Source organism: Tiliqua scincoides, chromosome 4 (assembly GCF_035046505.1).
Source record: "Tiliqua scincoides isolate rTilSci1 chromosome 4, rTilSci1.hap2, whole genome shotgun sequence".
Taxonomy (NCBI): Eukaryota; Metazoa; Chordata; class Lepidosauria; order Squamata; family Scincidae; genus Tiliqua; species Tiliqua scincoides.
The window spans coordinates 15653445-15677578 of NC_089824.1; the positions used below are offsets into that span (position 1 = coordinate 15653445).

Sequence of the window (24134 nt, forward strand, 5' to 3'; positions counted from 1 at the left end):
ATTGCCTGAGTCAGTGAGGGATAGGCCATGTTTTGGGGGGCAATGAATGTGTCTTTAGGAGTTCCTTGTTAGCTGGAGTATGGGCTGTGTCACAGCTACATCAGTGCTGGGGTAGTTACATCGGATTGGGCTGTTATTGTCTGACCCTATTGATGTTTAATTGAAAATAAGGCTCAACAAATGCAGTGGAACCATTTTTCTAGTAAGCAGTTAGATTTAACAGCCTTAACATGCTTCCAGAAGACACTCAAATTTAGAATTGGAAGAATCAAGAATGAGGACATACCATAATTTTGATGCAAGTTGGTCTTTCATGTTTATCAGAGACCAAAGTGTTTGTGTTTTGAGATCTGTTCAGCGGAGTTCCACAATAGGATAGCGGGGACGGGGGACGGTAGGTGCTGCAGGTGTCACAATGTGCAATGTAAACTGCCCCTCCCACTCTACAACAGCAACAACAGCACACAGGAGTTGCTTTTTGGTTCAGCAAGCACCTCCATGTTGCCATCAGTGCCCAAAATTGCTCCAACAGCTAATGGATGGTGATGTTTGCACAGTGTGTTGTGGTGCATGTAGTACTTAATGTTTTGTCCCCACTCTAGCTGTGCTACTAGAGTTCCATGTTTAGTAAAAGGGTAACTATTTACAAGTTACTTCCAACAGCCCACATTAATTTCTAATTCATAGAATGGTTGTTCAATGTATGCAAATATTAAGTCTAAAAGAAAGACCATCTTCATGTATTTCTTATGGTGTTCAGAAGCCTGGGACCAAGTATTTTCTGCTAAAGAATACCAGCAAGAGAATGTGCCTGCATCCTGGGGTGAAATGTAATCAAAGTCAATTATATAATTCCAACATTATTTAACATAAATTATCAGTGAGAAAAATAATTGGAATATTTCTCCTACTAGCCTTATATTTGCAATGTATTCTAACCCAGTTGTAGGGGCATGGAAAGAATGAGCCAGTTCTAAGTGATAACAATGTTTAAATAAAAATGCAGAATAGGAACATATGTGACCAGCTTGCTGAAAAATAATACAGGCCAGTTTTTAAGCAAATTGCACATTGGAAAAATAGTTTTCACATGGGAATGTGTGGGTGTGTTAAACTACAACAATGCCCACGCATGGCATTCAAAACACTCAAGATCACAAATTCAGATAATCTGCAAACACTTAGGTTCCTGTTGAAAATAGGGCTAGATAGGCAAGAATTAGAAGTTATTATACAGCAAATGTTTGAGGGGGCGTTCAAGTTAATTTAAAATTAAATGCTAACATGCTATACATACTGTGAGTACAATCCTATGCTTGTCTACTCAGAAGTATGTCCCTTTGTCTTCAGTGGGTCTTACTCTCAGGAAAGTGTGCAGTCTCTGAAGGCTTATTCACATAAGCATTTAAAAGTGAAAGCGTCACCATGAACTGACTCCTACTTCAGCTTTCAGGGATCAGAATAGCGCTCAGTGTACCCTTATTCCTAGTCACTGTTTGATTGAAATTTACCACTTCTTACACATGATATCATGTGAAAATTGAAAGACAAAGCCATTTCAGTGCATTCCGTGCACAGAAGACGAGTCCCTTCATTTTAAGCCATTTCTGCCCAATGTTGCATATAGGCAACAGGGACCAAATGTGTACACCTGTGGGCTGGGCAAAAATGGGTTTAGTAAATGAGGAAAGTTTTGCAACTGAGAGTTATCTGGTTACAGGGATCATTGTATCATGGTGAAGTTCTGCAGAACCTATCGATCCCAGTCCACTTTTTAGCAAGCCACAGTGATCTTGTGGGCTCTTAGAGACAATACCACTATTAGTTTATAAAAATCTGCCGTGTTTATTTGTATACAAAAACAGAGTAGTAACAGACCCACAATAAATTACCGATGCGTTTCTAACAGGTATATAATAGAAATACGGTAAGAAGGAAATCCCACTTCATACTCTTTTCAAAATATATAAAGTTTGACCATCACAGTTGGTGTCAGTAAGGTTACTTTGCTAGAAAAGCACATGATCCAAATTTGGACAGCAGAAAGCAAGATATTACTGAAGTCACTCTTGACTTATTGAGGCACACAAAGCAATTATTTAGAACTGTGCATGAAAAGTAACTACAAAGATCTACAAAAATATCTCTTGGAGTTTTCCTCTAGCAATAATCCCCTATAAGGCTAAGAAATTCCTGCATGCAACGTAATCAGCTTTTCTCTGCTCTGTCCAAGTGGTCATATTCAATATTTTTTTCCCTTTAACATGTGAGCCTGTAAACAATTTCCATGACGATATTTAGGCAACCAGACGTGTGCCTAAATTTATTTATATAGATATGCACACACGCACAGGAAAGAAATAGTTCGTTAAGAGATTTTCTTAGTAAACTTCTTGTGTGTTGGAGAACTGATGCTCCGTTTGGAGATTCTGCCCGTGAAGCGGCTTATTCCCGGGGATCTCAGTTCAACAGCCTCCAGTTCTTCACGAACAGGTGTAAACTCTGGTTGAGCAAGACGAGGTGCTGGGTAGGAAGACTGCGGGTGAGGGTAGGAGCCATGAACTAGGTAAGGTGGTTGCTCCTCATCATATAGGTCTTCGGGGTCATAGGGTTGGTAAGAGTTATGTGGTAATGGCACGATGGGGATATCTTGATCAGTTGGATCCCCATATCCACCTTAACTCACCAAGAGGAGTCATACAGTTAATGCAAGAGGAAAAGAAAAGTAAGCAATCATTAGGAACTTGGTCTGCTGTAAGTAGCTAGAAATACCGTCTAGTTGCAAAGCAATTAGCCTTTTAGAATTAAATAAGCACCAGAGAATGGGAAGACTTATTACTTTCCCATTTTAGAGCTTAGTTAGTTGGAAACCATCCCTAGCAATAATGGACTGCTTGCTGAATCAGATACATGTAATACTGAATGGGTAGGAAATCCTCCAGAATTGTCAAAATCTTAAGACCAGTCCAGAAGAAATTAAGGGCTTTCATTAAAGCAAACAGCCCTGATCCAAATAAAGTTAGTTATTATTTACTTAGTAAGTGTCAAGTAGTTGCCACTAACTTCTCTAACTGACTTCAGGGGGAATTTTAACCCATTTTTGCCAGGCCCACAGGACATTTGACCCCCTGTTGCATATATACAATGGTGGGCAGAAGCGGTTTGAATTGGGCCTGCTTTCCTATTGAAATAATTAAGACCTAAGCTGGACTATGCCCAGTAACTTATTATTTATTTGTGATAGAACAGAATAGCACACTCAGTTTTAACAGGCTCAACATCTACCTAGTTTACTCCCCAAAGCCTTAAAACTTAACAGGACCAGATACATTTTTTAATCCATTAAATTGCAAGGCAATGAACTGAAAAGGTATTTCAGAGCTGGTGTAACGTAGGGGGGCTAAAGGAAACCGATCTCTGAATCACGACTCTTCTTGTTCACATCTTGTCTGTGAACTCACTAGGTAGGAGTCCTTAGGCAAACCACTTTTCAGCCTCAGCTGCAAAATGGGGAAATACTTACCTTACAGGGTTGCTGTAGGAATTAAATTACGATACTACGCATGAAGTACTTTGCATACTCAGAAAGCTAAGTTAATGAAATGCTATTATTATTTCAGTCTTTGCAAAATACACTATCAGTGCAATCCTAAGCATATTTACTCAGTAATATGTCTCACTGTGCTCTATGGGATATACTCCCTAATAAGTTTTGGGAGTTTTGGATTGCAGGCTGAAGCATAACAGGTTGGGGGAAAAACTAGAACCTTGATCCAGTTCCAATTGTGCATGGCTAGTTGGTAACAACTAGTGCCCTCATTGAATTTGCACATTCCAATTTATATCAAGAGACACAACTAGACACAAGAGACACAATTTCCATGGGGTTTAGGTGAGCATCATAATATGGATCCTGGATTCACATCAGCCACCTGAAGGGCAGGAGTTACCTTCTCCATGCATGCTGGATCTGAGCACTGAGCTTTACAATACCATTTAGTTCTATCTCAAGTAAGGTGCAAAGTTACTGGTTTCTGAAAACTTGCAGGGGATTTCGTACAACCTTTTTCTGGAGTTCCATCTCTTCAGTGGTTGGTTATGATCTGGGATATGCTCAATGCAGTAAAAATATGAAGTTCTAGCTGGAAGTGTAAGAAAGCTAAGCAAGCATCTTTTGTTAGTGGTGATAATCAGCATTGTGACAAAGCACCAAGGCAGTTCAGTAGTCATTTCTGACCTTCATCCATATGAAAGAAAAACCATTCTACCCGAACCAGTCTCTTTCACCTTCCGTATTGGTGGCCATTGTAAGGGAATGAGCCTTTAAAATCAAAAACGAATGAGGAAAGAGGGAACAGGGATAGGAGCAGGTGAATAAAGAGAAACATACAGGTCAGTAAAACAAAGGAAATTCATATGCCTGAGTAATTACATGTTAATCTTGTGTCTTACATTTGAAGTAACCAAGCTTTATCTCAAGGTACTAATTTACTAATTGCAAGATCACTAATTTCTCTGCCAAATAAAAAGTATAAGATTCAAATCCAGAACATATATTTGTGTCAGAGTGCCTGCAACTTCCTTTCGTAGTCTTTATATTCTAGAACAGTGTTTTTCAAGCTCCTTCCCTGCAAAGAACTCTTCTGCACTAATTGGTTCTCTTTTGAACCCTTGCATATTGCAGCAGATTCTGTGGCAAAGTTTGGAGTGCACACTGGTTGCACGTGTTCCTGGCTGAGCCTGGGAGGCCTAATTGTCCTTGCACATGATGATGCAAAACCTAGATTTCCCCCAACGCTTCCAACGTAGTGCCAAATGAAAACAGTTGTTGGTGCCAACATCTGGCCAACGGTTGTGGTTGAGGAGGAAACTGCTGTGGTGGACAAGCTGCCTTAACAAAACTCGCTTGCCTTTAGAGGAACCTCTTGTAATCTTCTCAAGGAAATTAGGGTACAGAATGCCTTTGAACACAGAATACAACCTGAAAACCACTGCTCTAGAAAGAGAAAATCATTAAGATACAAGATCTCCATGCAATGTGGGTATTTTAGACAAAGCCTTCTTTGAAGGATTATGTTTCATTCATTAATGACAACGGTGTGCATTGTTGCTTTCAGTTATTACAGAAGTTGAGTTAGTGACATTCATGCTCCTGTGCTTTTTAGAAGCACATGAATAAGGAAGTTGGGCAACTGGGATTTTTCATCCACCCAAGGTAACTACAAATGTAAAACATCAAGTCAGGTAAATGTTGGGAGATGGAGACTACACAAATAGGACATTCAAGTGAGAGAGAATGGATTATTCAGAAAATGTGACAAAACAAAAGTATGAAACAAAACACTTTTAATTTCACATATTCTTTGGATTCCATGTGTGTTTCTTGTTTCTGTTACATGATCAAACTGTCATTTTTTCTGTTTGGACAAGAGAATTGAACCAGCTAGGGGCCACGTGAGTGGAATCAAGCTGTGGCATGAATGATTCCTCCAACCTACTCAGTTCAATACTCTGAACTGAACTTCACATTACAATAAAAGCATGTGATTGGCCCTTGCAGGCCTGATTCCTCTTCCCAACAGCAGTCACAGAGGGCCCCAATTCAGCCTGGAATCAGAGTGCGCGTCTTCAGCCCTTTGCCTGCAGCATGGTTCCTGCCCTGGTCCGTCCCCCCACACACCCTTCCTTGCACATCATGGTCCTCATCTGGGTCAGTCCCGTCCCCCCCCCCACACACACAAAACTGCTGTACAGATGGGAACGCTCAGAAAGCCTAATCACTTATTACAATGTGTAGTTTGGGCCTCTGAGAAGCACTCATCAGTTGATTGATAAGGTGCTGACTTTTGTCCCGTCATTCTCCCTTCCCTGCTGAACAACTGATCAGAGCTATTCACAGCTATGCCTGTGCAGCTAAACATACACTATGTAGATGAACAGGGCCATGACTTTTAAATGGGAGGGGCACTGCAAATTTGTCAGTGGGTAGAGTTGAGGATTTATAACTGATGGTAACCACCAGCCATCATCTCTTCTTTCATCACGTTTGCCCCTAAGGGCCTCTTGTGGCATTTTATGATGGCACTGGTATAGTGAGCAGCCACACATACTACTCAAACAGTACAGGGAACACCAACACAACAAGGCAGCTCTTATTTTCTCCTCTGCCAAAAATGGTGGAGGTGACATTTCTGAGTCCACAGAAACATTACATTTTAACCTGTGTAATGATGGTCATTGCAACATCATTTCTGAGTTGGGAGATGGTCATTCAATAATTTAACCACCCCTTTCGAGAAGCTTATCATTTATAGTTGCTCATCACATTGAAACTGCCAGTCATGAAAACAGAACTAGGCAGGATCGGTCACAATAAACTAATGTTTAATCCAGGAAAGAGAGGGTCCATAGAAGACCTCAGGGCAATCATCAAGGGCCACCTCCCTCCATCACAGGCTGAGTTAATTCCACCTGTTCAGCCCCACTCAGTTGCTTCAGAGGTCCACAGTGGGAGCTGCTGCCTGTGCAAAAGGGTGACACCAGAGAATAGCAAGGACAATGTGTGGAAACAATCCTCACCTTGATGAACCCCCTTCTCTTTACCTACCACCCTATGCTTTAAGCTCGTTTAGGAAGGCCGTGCAGAGGGTGTTACCCCCATATTGAGAGTCTACTGAATAGTGACAGAGACAATGGCCTCCTCAGTAGCAGAAACCCAGCAAAAGAATCCTTTGACTGAAGAGGCTTGCCTGGCCATTTTCCTTTTTTGGAGGTGAGCAAAAAATCCTCAGGAAGGTTTTTTGCCCCCTTCACGAAGGAGGCCTACAATTTAAAATTTTTTAAAAAAATGCCACACAATTATGTGGCTCTAGTGTTGTTTGATTGTCTTGGTGTTTTGCTTTTTTTTTCTTTCTTTTTTTTTAAAGAAGATGATGTACATGGATTTAAGTTCAAATATCTGCAATTCTGTTGATGATTTCTACATATTTTTAAGTGTTTTCTGCTTGAGAAACTGCTTCAGCGAAGCTGAACCAAGCCTGTGGGGAAGGGAGGAGAGCCAAGGAGTTTGCCCTTTCAAAAGACCCCCCCTGCATTTTTTCTGGAGGGAGCCTCAAAGGACATGACAGTGAGGGGAAAAGGGAACACACCCTTTGCCTCAGCAACTAGACCCATGGGCCAGATTCTGCCATGCTGCACTGCAGCCCAGATACATGCTTGGATGCACATGGGAACATGCAATCAAATGCAGATGTATGCTTGACTGGGCAGTTATATGCACACCCTGGCTTCAGAATGAAGCCCACAGTTCCACTTGCCCTCAAAAATGTGACTAAGTAGCCAAATCTGACGGACTCCAAGGCTTCAGGACATTAGTACAGTGACATCATGATCCCTGTTCAGCCAGGATCACGTTATGAAGAAGCCCTTTAAAGTAAGAACAAGGGCACCAAAGCAGCAGCAGTTTGGGGGAACAATAGCTGAAAACACAAATGAAAAATGCAGAAAGGAGTGGAAGGTAGAGGTTTCTAGGCAGACCCATCCCTGAAATGACAATGTTCGCATTGAAAGTGGCACACTGGAGTGCAGCACTGAATTCAGGAGAGCACTAGATTCGAGGGCACTGCCTAGAAGCAGGATAGAAATGGAATTTAAAAAATAAACTGACAGAGCATACTCACCACCTGTTCCATAACCAGCACAGGAAGAAGGATCACAGTATCCTGGTTGCCCTGATAGACCCTGTGGTCCAGGAACACCTGTGTGACCAGGTGTTCCTCTTGGGCCTGGTGGGCCCACAGGGCCAGGACTGCCAGTACGACTTTCACCTGGAGGTCCTGCAGAGGAAATAAAGATGTGAACTGAATACGATGACAAACAGCATATGCACAGCAGGCCCAAAGTATTCTTGAAATCAGCAGTGGAAGAATGACAGATCACTAAAGCCTTCCAGATCAGGTAATTCAGAACCCCTAAAGTGGGAGAGAAATCTGGATGAGGAGCATGTCCTAAGCATCCTTGGTTCATTTTTGGCAAATGCATTTGCTGTGTAAACTGTGAAAGGGCCTGAGGTTGATCACAATGATCTACAAAAAGAGAACACTACAATAAGTTTACCTGCAGGTCCTGGAGGGCCTCGGGGACCTTGCGTTCCAACACCTGGGTTACCTCGCTCTCCCTTCTCACCAGATAAACCTGTAAGAGCAAAGAATAAAAATCAGAACAGATGGGAAGGAAAATGGCTAATGCATTTCTCCATGTGCATCTTTTATTAATTAAGAGGAAAGGGAGGCCAAGGATAAATTGTGCCGTTACCTCGTCGGCTGTAGCCTCATGGGAAGCTGTTGCTATATAGTTGGTTTTCTGTTATAGGGGTTCTTGCAGAGGTATATAATTACTAGTGCATTGCACCACTTCAGAAGGCATGCAACAAGTTTGGAACCGGTCCTGAGTTTAGTAGGCGGAAACCTCTGACCTAATACTGACAGGCAAACACTTCCTGAGCTCGTGGCCAGTGCTTTTCCTAATGCATTTTGATTGCAGTGCAAACGTGGCGCAGAGCACATGGCGTGAGGACAAATCACTGCTTTGCATGTCACTGTTCCACCTGAATTTCTGGAAAGTTGGTAGTGGTATGCAAAAATTCCCCTCTTGTGCTTGTTGAGTGAGATTTAGAGAGCTTCCATAAATCCCATTTGCTGACTTTTCCAGATCACGGCCAGAAAATCATTGCCAGAAGATGCAAAGATTCTCTTTCACAGGTCTGCTGCTACAGATACATTACTTGGTGTCTGACACCTGTTTGTAATGTCTGCTACATGTATCCACACAGCAGGAAAGTGTTTCTTTCAAGTCAGCATAGTGACTGTCCTGCTGCAATGAAATTCTCCCATGTCCCCTTTCTGTGACTGATTTATCTTGTACTGAATCTTTCAATCACCCCAGCAGCTCCGATAATGTCTCAGCAGTACAAGGTGCTGCTTATTCAAAGACAGTAGACACATTTACCATACTATGCTTTTTGTTGTTTGAGCTGTCAACAGTAAACACAGGCTTACTGTGTTTGAGCCAGGTTTACTTTGAGTCAGCTCATTGGTCAGTACCACCCACCCACCATTTCCAGAAGCAGAAAATTTAACTGGCTTAGGTTACCCCAGGATCAGATCTCACAGGTGAAGCAGGGTTAATGCCAACAGGTTATAAGAAGCAGGATCATGCCCCCATAGACATTTGCCCAGGTCTGATGTCAGAAGCACCTGATGCGTGGCAAGGGGCTCACCATCCACATTGCTGCAACTGTAGATGCCAGACCAGGACCATGACAATGTATAACTAGGCTGAGAACTGTACCCACTAAGATACATCAGGATTTATTTTCCACTTGCCTTTTAGTTGCCTCATCTCTTTTTGTAAAATCACCCTTGCGATTTCCCTTCCATTAGTCTTGAGATATTGTCCTGCCTTTTAAATAAAAATAAGAAGAGCCCCGCTGAATCAGGCCAAAGGCCCAACTAGTCCAGCTTCCTGTATCTCACAGTGGCCCACCAAATGCTTCAAGACAAGACAACAAGACACAGCCTTCACCCTGGTGCCTTCCCTTGCATCTGGCAATCTGAGGTAGTCTACTTCTAAAACCAGGAGCTTGCACATACCTACCACGACTTGTAACCCATGATGAATTTTTCCTCCAGAAATTTGCCCAATCCCCTCTTAAAGGCATCCAGGCAAGATGCCATCACTACTTCCTGTGACAAGGAATTCCACATACTAATTACACACTGGGTCAAGAAATATTTTCTGTTGTCTGTCCTAATTCTCCCAACACTCAATTTTAGTGGATGTCCCCTAGTTCTGGTGTTGTGTGAGAGGGAAAAGAGTGTCTCTCTATCCACTCTATCTATTCCCTGCATAATTCTGTATGTCTCAGTCATGTCCCCCCTTCATTGCCTTTTATGGATTTGCCAGCCTGGTCTCGGTTCACTCATAGACAGAGATAGTTGTCACAGTGCTTGTGCCTCAGCCCTCCCAAATGCAGGTGCCGACCCTGCCTTGCTGTGAATATTCCCCTTCCACTGAAATCTCTTCCATCCCGCCCCCAAACCTGAAATGATGCCTCGGACATTTGTGTTCCCCACGGCAAACAACAGTGGATATGCAGTTTCCAGAAAGTACAGATCTGCTTCAGGCTCACAGTACACAGCGACTTAGCAGGGGACAATCTCAGTAGGGGACCTGCGGGTCCAACTGGATGATCTGCCTGTTGCTTGACTGGGAAGTATGTGCCTGTCTTTTTAAAGGTAAAGAGCAGCTGGGGGTGAGAGAAGAATGTGGATAGGGACTGTGGGGGGGGGGGGGAAACAAAGCTCCCTCCCTCAGTTCAGTCTTAATCCAGATTGGGACCCTGTGCAACTCCCACTTGCATTTGAAAAACAACATACAGTTCCCAGTCATACAACACTTATATCATCTAGCTTTGCCCTAAGAAATGGGAGAAAACCATATAGACTGCAGACATGCAAATTCCAGCACTACTTTCCTTTGGCTAATTTACTTTGTACCAAGGTCCTTTTTATGGAGGTTCTCCTGTCAGCAGTGTCAAACCAACGAACAGACACTATTGCAAAACACGCCAGAGTTTGAGTTTCCATGTGTGAAGTCTGGAGACAGAAATGAAAGCTGTGTTTCATTTGGATAGTTCAAAGCCATAAAAACCCATGCTGATTTATGCCTCTCTTGCTCCCCCTTTCCCTGCAATTTTCCAGACCTTCTGTACTAGTTGTTTCACTTCACATCCCATACACACTCCAGATCAAAACCAATAGTTTAGGATTAGTCCCTTCATAAAAATAAAGCACGTCAAAGATAGCAGGTGCTCTTTAAGGCACTACTTGACTTCTGTTGTTGATCAAATTTCAAATGGCCTGATGAGTATATCATCATCATCATCATCAGAGTCCTTTCTGAGGACCAAGGGTATCTAGAGCAGTGGCTCCCAAACCTTTAAGGGGGGTCCAAATCAGGACCCCCAAACCTAAAAAAAGTTTCACGTTACCAGTCGCTCAAGCCTATGTGGCTATAATGGTGATTAGGCAGCAGTACTAAGTAGCAGCTTGTTTAACCCGTGATGCAAACAGCCTAATCTACCCTGCCAGTTTCGCAAACCACCAAAAATTGGGATCCGCAGTTTGGGAACTGCTGATCTAGAGGTATTTCATAGAATATGTGCAGTTTCAAGTATAGCTGCCTTTTGCAGCTTATATGGAGTAATTTTTTTTTTTACACCTAAAGCTATACAGATGTTTTTTCCAAGTTTTTCAGTATAGCACCTAAAGCATCCACTACCATCAGTTTAAAGATTGCTTGGGGGGGTGGGGTGGGAAGAGTTGTTCTATCTCAATCTGAAGATCTTTATACTTGGTAACTTTTTCATGTTTTTTCTCTTCAGTTTGCGCATCCACAGGTATCACCACATCTATTGCTTTTGGAGGAGGTCTATTGGGCAGGAGGTCTGGTCTAGAGGGTAGAGCCTCCATTTGCCTGAAGATTAACATCCACAAGGTCGCCAGTTCGAGGCCACCGGCACCGTGCGACCTTGAAGCAGCTGGCAAGCTGCAGCTGAGCTGTTCCATCTGCTCAGAGCGTGGGAGGATGGAGGCCAGAATGTTAAACCAGATCGGAGTGTAACATCTTGAATGTGGTGGTTCTTGAAAGAGAGAACCTTCTTTCAATTTGTAAAAATCCCTGCGTGGATTTAATAAGCCTGCCTGTGTAAACCGCCTTGAATAAAGTCTTGAATAAAGACCAAGAAAGGCGGTATATAAATACTGTATATTATTATTATTATATATTATTTTTAATCAGTTAAAAAAGATACAATTCAGAGATAAATGCTTATTAGTTTTCCATTGTTTTGACTGCTATGATGGAACAATGAGAGGATGTCTGCACTTTTATCTTTACAATTTTGATGAATCACTTTTGCATCACTGAAGCAATTGCCCCTCCATGGATAGGGCTCACCCCCTTCTTCCTACTATTTTTTGCTATTGATATTTATCATTTATGTAACACTTTCCAGTGTGAACTGTATTTATTGCTCAACAACCCTGTGTGAAGCCTGCAAATCTCACTAGGGTAGTGAGGCTGGGATTTTCTTTGCTTCAGCTCTTAAGTAACTGCTTCTCTGCTAGGTGTTACTGGTTACTGCATCTGATTTAGACAAGCAACTCTTTGTGTCCATCCAGTTAAGTCCAGGCACTTTTCACCAGCCTGTTTCTGCACAGACTGTACTCTACGCCTTCCCCAATTTCCTTTTTTCTTTTCAGTTGTTAAAATGGTTATATTTTGACTCCTTGCTGCCAAGTTCATGGGTAATTCAGTCTTTTGATCACTCACAGGTGCTACAGCAATGTGGTTTTAAACCAGAACCCCTCTTAGTTCTCCTGGGAGGGGTACTACTCCCTTCAGTCAGCCTCTGGCTTCCCTGACAGATGTATGTTGACTTGCATGTGTATTTCAGAAAGGTGGACATCTAGAAATCTGAAGAATGGGTACTCGAGGAACTCTAACTACATTTTGAACGTCAACATCTCCATGAGACAAAATGATTTTCCAGGAAAGGTACCTGAAAATACACTGTTCCAGTTGAATGCAGCCAATTGAAGCATATTTATATTATGTATATCCTATTTTTACACCATCATGGAACTCAAGACAGTGCACATTAGGTTCCCATGTTGTAATTCTATTACGCACTCAGAAAACTGAGAACCATGCACAGATGTAGGCCTTTGAGCAGCAAGAATTTGTAGTGACAGCAAACCCAAACTAGAATTTGGGTCAGCCAAAATATAGTCATGCAGTCAACACTGACAGCTGGCTTAAAATCCAAGCTAACTGGTTTGTGGGCCATAACCTAAAGATGTCACACTCTAGATCCAGGTGAGAGACAAGACCAACTATTCTCTAGTGTAATTTTAGAGGTCAAGACATGGTCAAGTGATTTGGCACAAGGTTTGTAATGCTATTAGCACAACGAACTAGGCCTGCAACCCAGGCTCCTGGGCTGGTCTTTTGGACTGATGCTATCATATTCAGGCATACAGAAAAGCTGAAGTCATTGTTTTCCACTGCAATTACATATTCAGAATATACATTCAGGGAGCTGAAGGGTACAGGATACTAACAGCCCATTCCTGTCCCCCTCTGGCCTGCGGGACGCAGAGGCACTGATGCAGTCTCTGCAGCCTCCTGCATGCAACTAGGGGCCAGAAAAATGGGGAAGGGTAACTACAGAAAACATACTTCCTCTCTGCAGTCTGGGCCCCTATGGGGCTACTCAGATATAAGCAAAATATTTTGCTACACTAACCTTGAGTTTGGCCAGCCCAAGTCCCTTGGGCCAGCCTAGGAGGGTTGCATACGTGCTGTAAAGCATGTTTGCACCTCTGTGGGAGAAAGCCAGGTCAGCAATCCCAGAAGCACCAGCTTGTGGAGGCCAATGGAGGTTTCCAAGCTGGCTTCCTCCCGGCTCCTTGCGTTGGCTCGGATGAGGGACCGGGGCAGAGGGAGGGAGGGTGATGGGTGGCCCCAGGGTTAGGCGGGCAAGGAGAAGGAGTCAGGGCTGGGATCCCAACCCATCCCCAGGAGAATGGAGCAGCTTCAAGCCGCTCTGCTCTCTTTGGACTTGTGCGACCTCAGGAACTGGTGCAAGTCTGAGGAGACCCATTGGGGCCAGCAGCCCTTACCCAGGGGTAAGGGGAAAAGTTTCCCCTTGCCTTTGGCTAAGCCGCTTCTGGCCACAATCCTGCGCTGGACACAGCACAAGCCTCCTGGTTTCCCTGTTCCAGCGCAAGTTAGGATTGTGTCCTAATTCTGCTAGGTCCGAGGGAGCAAGTCAATCAGGGCCCACAGCAACAGGAGCTTTGGATCTGGCAGATATTGCTGCCACTGAGGTGTACCCTTTTCCCGTACTACTCCCGCCTTTGTTCCATACCCACCAATGGCCCAGCCCAGCCCTGACCCAGTCCACCCCCACTTTCAACTTCCCTGGCTTGGCATCTGTTCTGTGGGCTGCTGTTGAATGTGTGCAGACCTGTGGGTCTTGTGCTGGCAGCAGCTCTCTGCAGAACACTGGAGCAGCTGCCATGCTAGTCACCCACAGGGTGTACTGGTGGAGCAGGAGATCTACCAGCATATCCCATGGGTAGAATTGGGCCTTTAGTTCATGCGCTTTTAGAAACATGGAGGGGATATCACATGTGTAGAGATATGGCTGGTATTATTTTTCCGAGGCCTTCCCCTTAAGCCCAGTGCTATTTAACATTCTTTTAGCGACAGCATTTCAGCTGAATTCTGCTGTATGCTCCTAGTTAATAGAAAAGGGAAGTTTTTCACCAGCTACCAATTTTTCAGCCTCCAAACTCTATATTAAACAGCACATGAGATAGCTTTTCTATTAAAAATTATACAAAGTGGCATACAATAAAACTAATAATTTTAAAAATACAAAAGCAGATTTAAACAGTATCATATGTGGAAGACATCCAGTGTCACTTCTCTACCCCAAGCCTCTCCATCTGGTTTCCCAACACTGCCTGCCTGGCTCATGTGTCGCTGGATGCCTTATCACCACCTCAAATTCAGCATGCCCCAAGATTGAACTACTTATCTCCACACCTTCCTCTCCTTGACCGCTCTCTACATCTGTCAACAACATCATCATTCTCCCTTCTGTCCAAGCACACAGCCCAGGCTTTATCTTTGAGTCCTCCCTCTCTCTCTCGCTCCCTAGATTCAGACTGCCACCCTGACCCATGCAACAATGCAAACACCCTCCACTCCTGTCTGTTTCTCTGGGCAAATCTGTGGTCTATACTCTGGTCACCCTCTAGATCAGTGGTTCCCAACCTTTAGGAGCTCAGGGACCACTAAGGCAAAATTTGGAGATGGCGGGGACCACATGCAACCCCCCCACCCTCGCACACAAAAAATACAATTAAATTTGTAATTCATAAGAAGATTATTTAATAATTAATGTGATGGTTGTGCTTGCATTTGCTTCACTAGCTGTGAAAGTCTTGGGTTTACATGGAATACATGGAACACAAAATAATCCCCCCCAACTCAGAGGTTTTCATACCCACCCAATTCAATCCAGTCTCTTTTCCCCCACACCAGACCACATTACGCACAGCCCTTGCCTCTTTTAAGTGTGGAAAAACACCTCAAAAAGGGAGAGGGTAAGCACAAGGGGATTATAGACAAGTCATGCAAGGTAGTTAAATGAGCCAACAAAAAGCACACACATCCCTCCACAGTTCCTTTTGTTACACAGCCCTGGCCCTGCTCTCCCTCCCCCTCCCCCCAATTGTGAGTCCAGAGTCCTTAGGAAAGTGTTCAACACAATTTAGGCAGGTCAGTCCTGAAGGAGAAGCACCAGCTCAGAGAGACATCTCAGGAAGAAAAGTCCTTTTGGGGTGCACTGCAAGGTCTTTGGGGGGGGAAGCCTCTCTTCACTTCCTGTTCTAATTGCTATCATGCTCTAGCTGTGGACTACTTTGGTTGGAGCTAAGAGAGTGTGAGCAAGCCTATAGGTAGGCTGCAGCCACAAAACAACAGCTGCCTACCCTGCCATTAGTCTGTGGAACTCCTTGCCCCAAGATGTGATGATGGTTTCTAGACTAGATGCCTTTAAAAGGGGATTGGAGAAATTTCTGGAGAAGTCCATCACAGCCACAGTGTGACTAACAGCCCCATTCTAGGCATGTCTACTCAGAAGTAAGTCCCATTATAGTCAATGGGGCTTACTCCAAGGTAAGCATGCATAGGATTGCAATCTAAGGAGATAGGGGAACTGGCCAAGTGTGGGGTGGGGGAGGGCTCCCCATGGACAAAGCTGCTGCTGCTGCTGTCTGAGGAGGAAAAGTCTGAGGAGGAAAAGCTCTCCACCAGTTTCCCATCACCTTCCTCATCCAGTGGAAACTCCTTATTCTTACCTTGAACTACTCCATGACTTTTATATTTTATATATATCAGCCCTTTTATATTTATCAGCCCTTGTTACAATCCTGTCTGTGAGCTCCACTCCTCCAACTCTTCCACCCTCCCTCAACCATCCAAAAGCTCTTGCTCTCTATCACAATCCCAGCCTTCCCCTTTCCTGCCCACATGCATGGAACGCCTTTTCGGAACACAATGTAGTCCTACTTCTCTCTCCTCCTTCAAATCCATCTTTTCCATGAGACCATTAGCTCCAGCCTCCGACATGCTGCCTCCGACGCATTCTCGGCATCACCTGGCAGGACAAAGTTCCAAACAACACAGTCCTGGAACGTGCTGGAATCCCTAACATGTATGCACTGCTGAAACAGAAATGCCTGCGTTGGCTCGGTCATGTCGTGAGAATGGATGATGGCCGGATCCCAAAGGATGTCCTCTATGGAGAACTCGTGCAAGGAAAGCGCCCTACAGGTAGACCACAGCTGCGATACAAGGACATCTGCAAGAGGGATCTGAAGGCCTTAGGAGTGGACCTCAACAAGTGGGAAACCCTGGCCTCTGAGCGGCCCGCTTGGAGGCAGGCTGTGCAACATGGCCTTTCCCAGTTTGAAGAGACACTTGGCCAACAGTCTGAGGCTAAGAGGCAAAGAAGGAAGGCCCATAGCCAGGGAGACAGGCCAGGGACAGACTGCACTTGCTCCCAGTGTGGAAGGGATTGTCACTCCCGAATCGGCCTTTTCAGCCACACTAGACGCTGTTCCAGAACCACCATTCAGAGCGCGATACCAGAGTTTTTCGAGACTAAGGTTGCCAACATTAGCTCCAGCCCCTAAATCCTCATTCCCTATGGTAATCAAGTTACAGGTAGCCTTGCTTCTCTTTGCCCTTTCATCCCAACATATTTTGCCCCATTTTCCACTTCACTCCAAGCTCCTGGGGACAGGCTCTTGGCTTTCTTTTGCATATAAATCCCTGTAATGCACCATGTATACTGGTGTATGTACTAATATACCATTATGATGTTACTGTTCTTTCACAGTGTGTCAGTGAGAAATCACAGATTTATTGGTAGGACCAATAAAAGTCCTTGTATCTGACACTGTTTATCCATGTCCAAATGAGTTTTCACAGCCATGAAGAAAATATGTTTCATTTTTTTCCAGTGAAAGTTGACTTTTTTTTTTTTGAGATGACAAGATTTTACCTTAACACCATCTTTTCTTATAGTTGCCAGTTCCTGGGATAACGGAAAGGTCAATTCCGGCACATGAAAAGAGTGGTTTAGCAAATCCACTAAGCAGCACTTCTCTGACCCTGTTAAGTTGCCTGACCACTGAAAAGCTGCTTGATTGCTCAGTTGATTCGGAATTTATATCCTTGGCAGGCCAGCAGAGATGCATTTCCTATTCAGAATTGCTAATTTATACTTAAACAATTAAAAATCTTTCACCCTCTTCATCTCAATCTCATGCAGTCTCTCACCTGCAGTGACACCAAAGACTTATGGTGCTTTTGGAAGTTAGAGCATGCTAATTAGACTGTAAGCCCTTTGGGGACAAAGAACCATTTATTGATTTAATGTTACTATGTAAACCACTTTGTGGACTACTCCTGTTGAAAAGCAGTATATAAATATTATTATATTTAATAATAATAATGATAATAATGATAATGATAATAATGATGATGATGATGATGATGATGATGCAATTAGGACTTCATCTGTAGATGGGAAGCCAGAGGAAGGGGGAAAAGGTGGTTTCAAGAAACACCTTTTCATTTTGATTATTTTCATATGCTTATGTTCATTGCTTTTAAAAAAAATCATTTTTGTGGGTGTAGGTAGGGTTAGATAACATGCAATGCCTATATAATCTGTAAAACCAAAGGAGACTTCTGTTGGTAAATGATAATGGGGGTGTGAAATCTGGATTAGGACCAAGGCAGGGAAAAGAATTAAAGCCCCCTACTCTTCACCATGGTCCCCCACTACCCTGTGACGGCGATTTAAAGAATAAAATCAAGTGTGCCAGTGTTAAGTGTGCCCTTAATATAATCTGTGGTCTGGTCCTTAGGTGCTTTAAAGAGGGAGACTAGGCAAATGAATGGACCATAAGTTGCCTCCATTCAGTCGATGGTTATTAGTCATTATAGCTAAATTAACCTTAGCTAAATGATAGCTAAACAAAGGTTCACACCAAGCTATCTCCACATATACTATACCACAGAGAACCAGATTTTGGGGACAAACAATGAGAGAGGGTTATTGCCTTCAGGACTGGCTTGTGGGCTTCCCAGAAGCATCTGAGTGGCCACTGTTGGATCAGGATGCTGAACTAGACTCTTGGCAGCAGGGATCTTCTTAGAGTTTCATGGGCACGATGCACTAGAGCTGTGACTGAGACTCAAGGACACTCCCAGAATATAATCTATACACTGTATTGCAATAGGACATCTGCAAGATGCCTCTGAGTAAGCAGTTTGCAGTATATAGTCAGCTTTTTGAGAGTGCCATACAGTTGATAATAAAACTCCCAAGTACTGGGCTGGCCCAGGACCAACTTGTGTCACTTGAAGGCCTGATAATCAATGTGAGTGAAAGTGTTCTTAGATATCAGTCCAAAATTAGTAACAAAGTCAGCTCTGCCAAAATGTCCCTTTTGCTTTGACAACTCTTTTAGCAACGGAAATAATGAATGTGAGAACAGTGATCCCATGCCCTCTTTATCGCAAACTGACAGAATTCTCTGGCACTCTCCTTGCAAGTTACAGACAAGCCTTACTTTTTAGGAATTGTTACTAAAATCTAAGGCTTAAATTGTCCCTTCTATGTGAAGTCCTTCTCACTCCAAGATATTTCTAGTTGTGCAAAGAATTATGCTTTTTGGACAGTTTCTCCTCTACCCCTCTTACATCCAGTTTGAATCATTCCCTTTCTTTCAATTTCCCATTTTCCTCTGTATTTCAACCCCCTTCTTCCTTACTCCACTGAACAATGCTGTTCTTTGTTCAGGTTTGCCATAGAAACCCCAGGCTGACAAGCTCACCCTCCTAAATCTTGTCTCCTCCTGCACTCAAGTAATTAGAATTATGGCCAAGAGAATTGTGGGTGGGTGGGGGGAAGCTTCAGGCTGAGAGGTTGCTCAGAGGTTTCCACTTCGGAACCAACAGCATACAATTAAATCTCATGACTACCCAGCAAGCCATTTGACATGCTAAATTCTAAAAGAGTTGTGACTAATCTGCTAAAAGCTGTTTCAAAATTGCTTTCGTGTGCAAGAAAAATAGTAATAATACAAGCTCCAAACTTTGCATAACAGATGTATTCTTAAGTCCTGTTTGATTCTAAGATAAACTTTAAGTGTGCCTACTGCTGGTTTAAACTGCTTGTGGATGCTATGACTACCTTCTTTCCCATCAAAATCTATTTCCTCCACAAAATATTTTCTGGGCATCTAACATGGGAGGTAGCCAGAGAAGGCAGGCTGACAGAAGGAGCTATGTGGCAGCCAGCACAAGTACAAAAGTGATTTTCCTTTCATCTCCCTAAAACAGACTCTTCAGCATGATAGAAAATAGGACCTGCTAGACATCATGCTGGTGCCCCTACACTCTCGGTATGATAGCCATTGGATTGGACTGTAAATGTGTCTAGCTTGGAATATAACTCCTGTTGCTAGCTGCTTGTCCCAGGAATCTTGGACCCTGCACTTGTTGGAGAATAAGTAGGTGTTCCTTCCACCAGCCAACACCAGATTTCACGGCAAATCTGACAAACACACATATAAGCATGTCTGTGCTTGAACTTAAGTGATCCAGGTTTGAAGATGTCATAAAGGTTATCCGATAGGAGGAGCAAAACAATCTGGCCATTCCATCCCACCTTTTTATCTAAGGTCATGCACATTGTAAGGTGTAAGTATAAGGTCATGAATTGTAAGGTGTAAAAGTGCAAGGTCATGCACATTGGGGCAAAAAAAATCAAAACTTCACATATAGGCTGATGGGTTCTGAGCTATCTGTGACAGATCAAGAAAGAGATCTTGGGGTGGTGGTGGACAGGTCGATGAAAGTGTCAACTCAATGTGCGGCGGCAGTAAAGAAGGCCAATTCTATTCTTGGGATCATTAGAAAAGGTACTGAGAACAAAACGGCTAATATTATAATGCCGTTGTACAAATCGATGGTAAAGCCACACCTGGAGTATCGCGTCCAGTTCTGGTTGCCGCATCTCAAAAAAGACATAGTGGAAATGGAGAGCGCAAAAGAGAGCGACTAAGATGATTACGGGGCTGGGGCACCTTCCTTATGAGGAAAGGCTACGGCGTTTGGGCCTCTTCAGCCTAGAAAAGAGGCGTCTCAGGGGGACATGATTGAGACATAAAAAATTATGCAGGGGATGGACAGAGTGGATAGAGAGATGCTCTTTACACTCTCACATAACACCAGAACCAGGGGACATCCACTAAAATTGAGTGTTGGAAGAGTTAGAACAGACAAAAGAAAATATTTCTTTACTCAGCGTGTGGTTGGTCTGTGGAACTCCTTGCCACAGGATGCAAGGGAGGGCACCAGAATGAGGTCTCTTGTTATCTGGTGTGCTCCCTGCGCCATTTGGTGGGCCGCTGTGAGATACAGGAAGCTGGACTAAATGGGCCTATGGCCTGATCCAGTGGGGCTGTTCTTATGTTCTTATTATCTAGAGACAGATAGGTTTGGCTGCCCATTCAACCGGCATATGCCAATCTCAGCAATTCAAATAAACAGCAATTTAAACAGTGCAGAAGTGGGTTCTGAGTTTCATTAACAATCCAGTCTTTCCCCCTATAATTCAAGCACTTGGTTCATTCTACTCAATCCCTATGTGGAACTAAATGCTATTTACACCTACTGCCCAGGTTGACAATAGACATAACCACGCCCGCCTTGCTAGCTTCTGGGAAGCTATACATATTCAGCTTACCTCTTTCACCAGGTCTTCCAGGCTGACCAGGGCTACCTGGAAATCCTGACCTTCCTGGAGATCCTTGCTCTCCCTGTGGCCCAGGTGGCCCTTGCCGACCTGGTTCACCAGGAGGTCCAGGAACAGTTCGCGTTGAGACAGACTGGCTTGGAATCTGATTTAAGATTGAGTTATATCTTGCCAAGTGACCTGCAAGGTAGACAAATCCACAAAACATACTGGTCAAGTAATAAATTGATCCTGATGGGGCTATGCTAAATTGGGTAAGCAGGCCATAAAAGATGGCAGATGGGTTGATTTGGTGTCAGCAGCCAGGTACATATGTATATGTGTATGCACATATGTACAATCAGGTACATATATCAATTCTTTTAATTACCTTGGATGAGCTGTTCGCACACCTGACGAGCTACTGCCCGTACCATTGCTTGGGACTGAAGGTCTCCCTGTGTGATAAGAATATCATAATTATACATTAGCTCATCTTTGGATTTTTTCAATGGGACAAACTGAATGTTCCAAAGAATTTCGAAGTCTCTCACTCTCTGAACCTGGATCCCCTCTGGGCAACAAAACAGAAAACAAATTAACAAACCAATTCTCTTTATAGTCTAAAAACATACAATTCTGTAAGTACAATAGAGCACTTACACGTTCACCCCTCTCGCCTTTTGTTCCAGGAAGTCCCTGTAGAAAAAAATTAAGAAAATTTTTTTATTTGTGCAGCTCTTGTCTCTCTTCCCTTCCAATGATTCACATATTTTAAAAAGTATAGTGCCATGCAGTTCATACAAACCCTGTGGGCTGACTTAGAGTGACTGCTGTGATTTTTTGTTGTTGTTGTTAAAATATTGCAGTCATATTATTTAATGAATATATGGTTTCAAACATCATTGGGAACTGCCCTCAGCATTTTATCGAAAAGCAGGACATAAGCATTTTAATAAAACAAACAAAAATTATCTATACTTAGTTATGTCAACGTGGTCAAACTGCAGTTCACCACACATTTAGAACACCCCTAAAAACCTTTCCAGAATGTTCAGATATTGACCTCCATGAGCAAGGAGAAGGGGCCAACCATGTATATAATGGGACTGTGGGGAGGCATCATTTTTCAACCAGCAGCTCCTACTGCATTCCCTGTAAAGCAGTGGAAGCTACTCTTTAAACTCCGTTTAATTTGGAAAAAATAAGTAAAGGAGTTTATTGCATTAAGAGCCATTGTTTTCACTGGCTATGCATAGACTATGTGAAGAAAAAACAAGTCAAAGCAAATATGTCAGTTTTATGAGTTGCTGAGTGTGTTAACGGGATGCACAGGTTTCCAACATGCCATTTCTCATCTACCAAAATTACAGAAGAGTTGAAAAGTTAAAGGTCCATTTCCATGCCAATTTTTGATATGGTAGAGTGTGGGCCTGGAGTGTGGTAGCATCGCCATTGTTGTTACTGGTTGTAAATGTACTATATTATAAATATACTATTACTAAATACAGCTGGCACTACACCATGGCACAGGTCACCAATCTGTTGCATAAGGAGAGGCAGTGAGTGCCAAATATGCTGTATATATTTGGATAGAATCTGGAAAGCTCAAGGAAGTGGCTATGGCACAGAAGAAGGCCTTCGTTTCTCCCTGCTCAGTAGACTACAGGCAGGAAAAAAAGCTCTGGCACAGGAATTGCCATGCTGAACGTTAGGAAGGCATTCTCTCATACTGTGAACTGGAATTCTGGAACTGTGTGGTCTGCTGAACTGTCTTCAGATGCAGCATGTCCCTCTGCTTTGGTGTCAAATACAGCAAGGGTGAAAATGACAAAGCTTTGCAAGGCTCATATTTACAGATTAGTGACACATTCTGTGTGATGCCCCACAACTCACAGGTGGTCCAGCATTGCCTTGTGGTCCAACATTTCCTGTAACGCCCGGCACACCTGGAGCACCAGGTATTCCCTGCAAGAAAAAGACATTTAATGTTCCAACACCAGCCAACACACATATAGTGTTTAAAACAATGCATTACCTGGAGATCTGCTATGGCAGACCTGAGAATATAACAGGGCAATTCAATGCACGTATACTCAGACATTAGTTCCACTGAGTTCAATGAACCTCAGTCCTAGGTAGGTGTGCATGGGATTGCAGACCAACAGCCCAATACTAACCCCCATCATTGTACGCAATACAGCCATAGTGATGGTGTATACATGCATTCAGTGGTTGGAAGGGGGCCAGAAGGCCACCCAGAGGCCTTTTGGCTGCCTATGGGTCTCCTTGAACCTATGCCACTTATGCAGCTGGTGTAAGTCTGAGGAGAGAAAGGGGGCAGGTTGGAAAATGGGGGATAGGATCTGGCGTGAACTTTTGCTACAAATATCCATCTCCAACACATGTTGGAAGTTTCCCAAGAACCGAATACAACACCAAATAGTTACTTCATAGTGATTTTTGAATCAAATTGCTACTTTTTTTTCTTTTAGTGATGACATAGCTTGATGTAGATAACAGCACATAGTTACCTAGCCATGAAAACAAGAGAACTATGTGGAAGAGCTATTTACTTTCAAGGCTGTCAAGTACAGAATTCAAGCAGGAGAGTAAGAAACACTTAACACGGGGGTGTCAATCTCACTTCATATTCAGAGGGCCGAATAGCATTCATGATGCCTGCTGAGGGCCGAAAGTGATGTAATTAGGCAGGAAGCAATGTCATTAAACAGGTCATGACCAAAAATAAGCACTTTTTCTCACTTGGGAACTCATTAGCTGCAAATGACAGAAGAGAAATTATACATATCTTGATCATATACAAGATATGGGAAAGCTCATTTTTCAAGTGGGCTGCCCTTTCAGCAGTAACACCTCAGCATGGCTCAGCAGCTGAGAGCCTGAGGGCCAGATAAAAAGCTTCCGCGGGCCGAATCCGGCCCCCAGGTCTTATGTTTGACACTCCTGATTTAACAGACATTCTTGGTCAGTACTTACCACAGGTCCTGGGGGCCCTTGTGGTCCAGTGGGTCCATCTTTGCCTGGCAGGCCCTAGATGAAAGAAAGGTATACGAATTAGTTTGTTGCTCTTCCTGCTGGATAAAAAGGAACCGCCACTTTTCATAGATTGGAGTGGTACTGTTTCACTATACCACGATGCCAAACTGACCACAATGCCAAA

General features: G+C 43.4%; 1 protein-coding gene across 5 annotated transcripts in view; it reads right to left on the minus strand.

The window, feature by feature from the left end:
* The window catches only part of COL14A1 (collagen type XIV alpha 1 chain), a 161205-nt gene that overhangs the window by 6130 nt on the left and 130941 nt on the right, over window positions 1-24134 (minus strand). For 3 of the 5 annotated variants that reach the window (XM_066623746.1, XM_066623744.1, XM_066623743.1), the window contains exons 41-48: window positions 23951-24004; window positions 22847-22918; window positions 21614-21649; window positions 21342-21408; window positions 20963-21151; window positions 8116-8193; window positions 7680-7835; window positions 1772-2676 (exon numbers count right to left, since the gene is read on the minus strand). In XM_066623746.1, the coding sequence (XP_066479843.1) occupies window positions 2369-2676; window positions 7680-7835; window positions 8116-8193; window positions 20963-21151; window positions 21342-21408; window positions 21614-21649; window positions 22847-22918; window positions 23951-24004 (960 nt within the window). In that variant the 3' untranslated portion in view covers window positions 1772-2368. Of the gene's footprint in view, window positions 1-1771; window positions 2677-4237; window positions 4322-7679; window positions 7836-8115; window positions 8194-20962; window positions 21152-21341; window positions 21409-21613; window positions 21650-22846; window positions 22919-23950; window positions 24005-24134 lie in introns of those variants that run through there. The other 2 variants (XM_066623747.1, XM_066623748.1) reach the window with 2 other exon arrangements.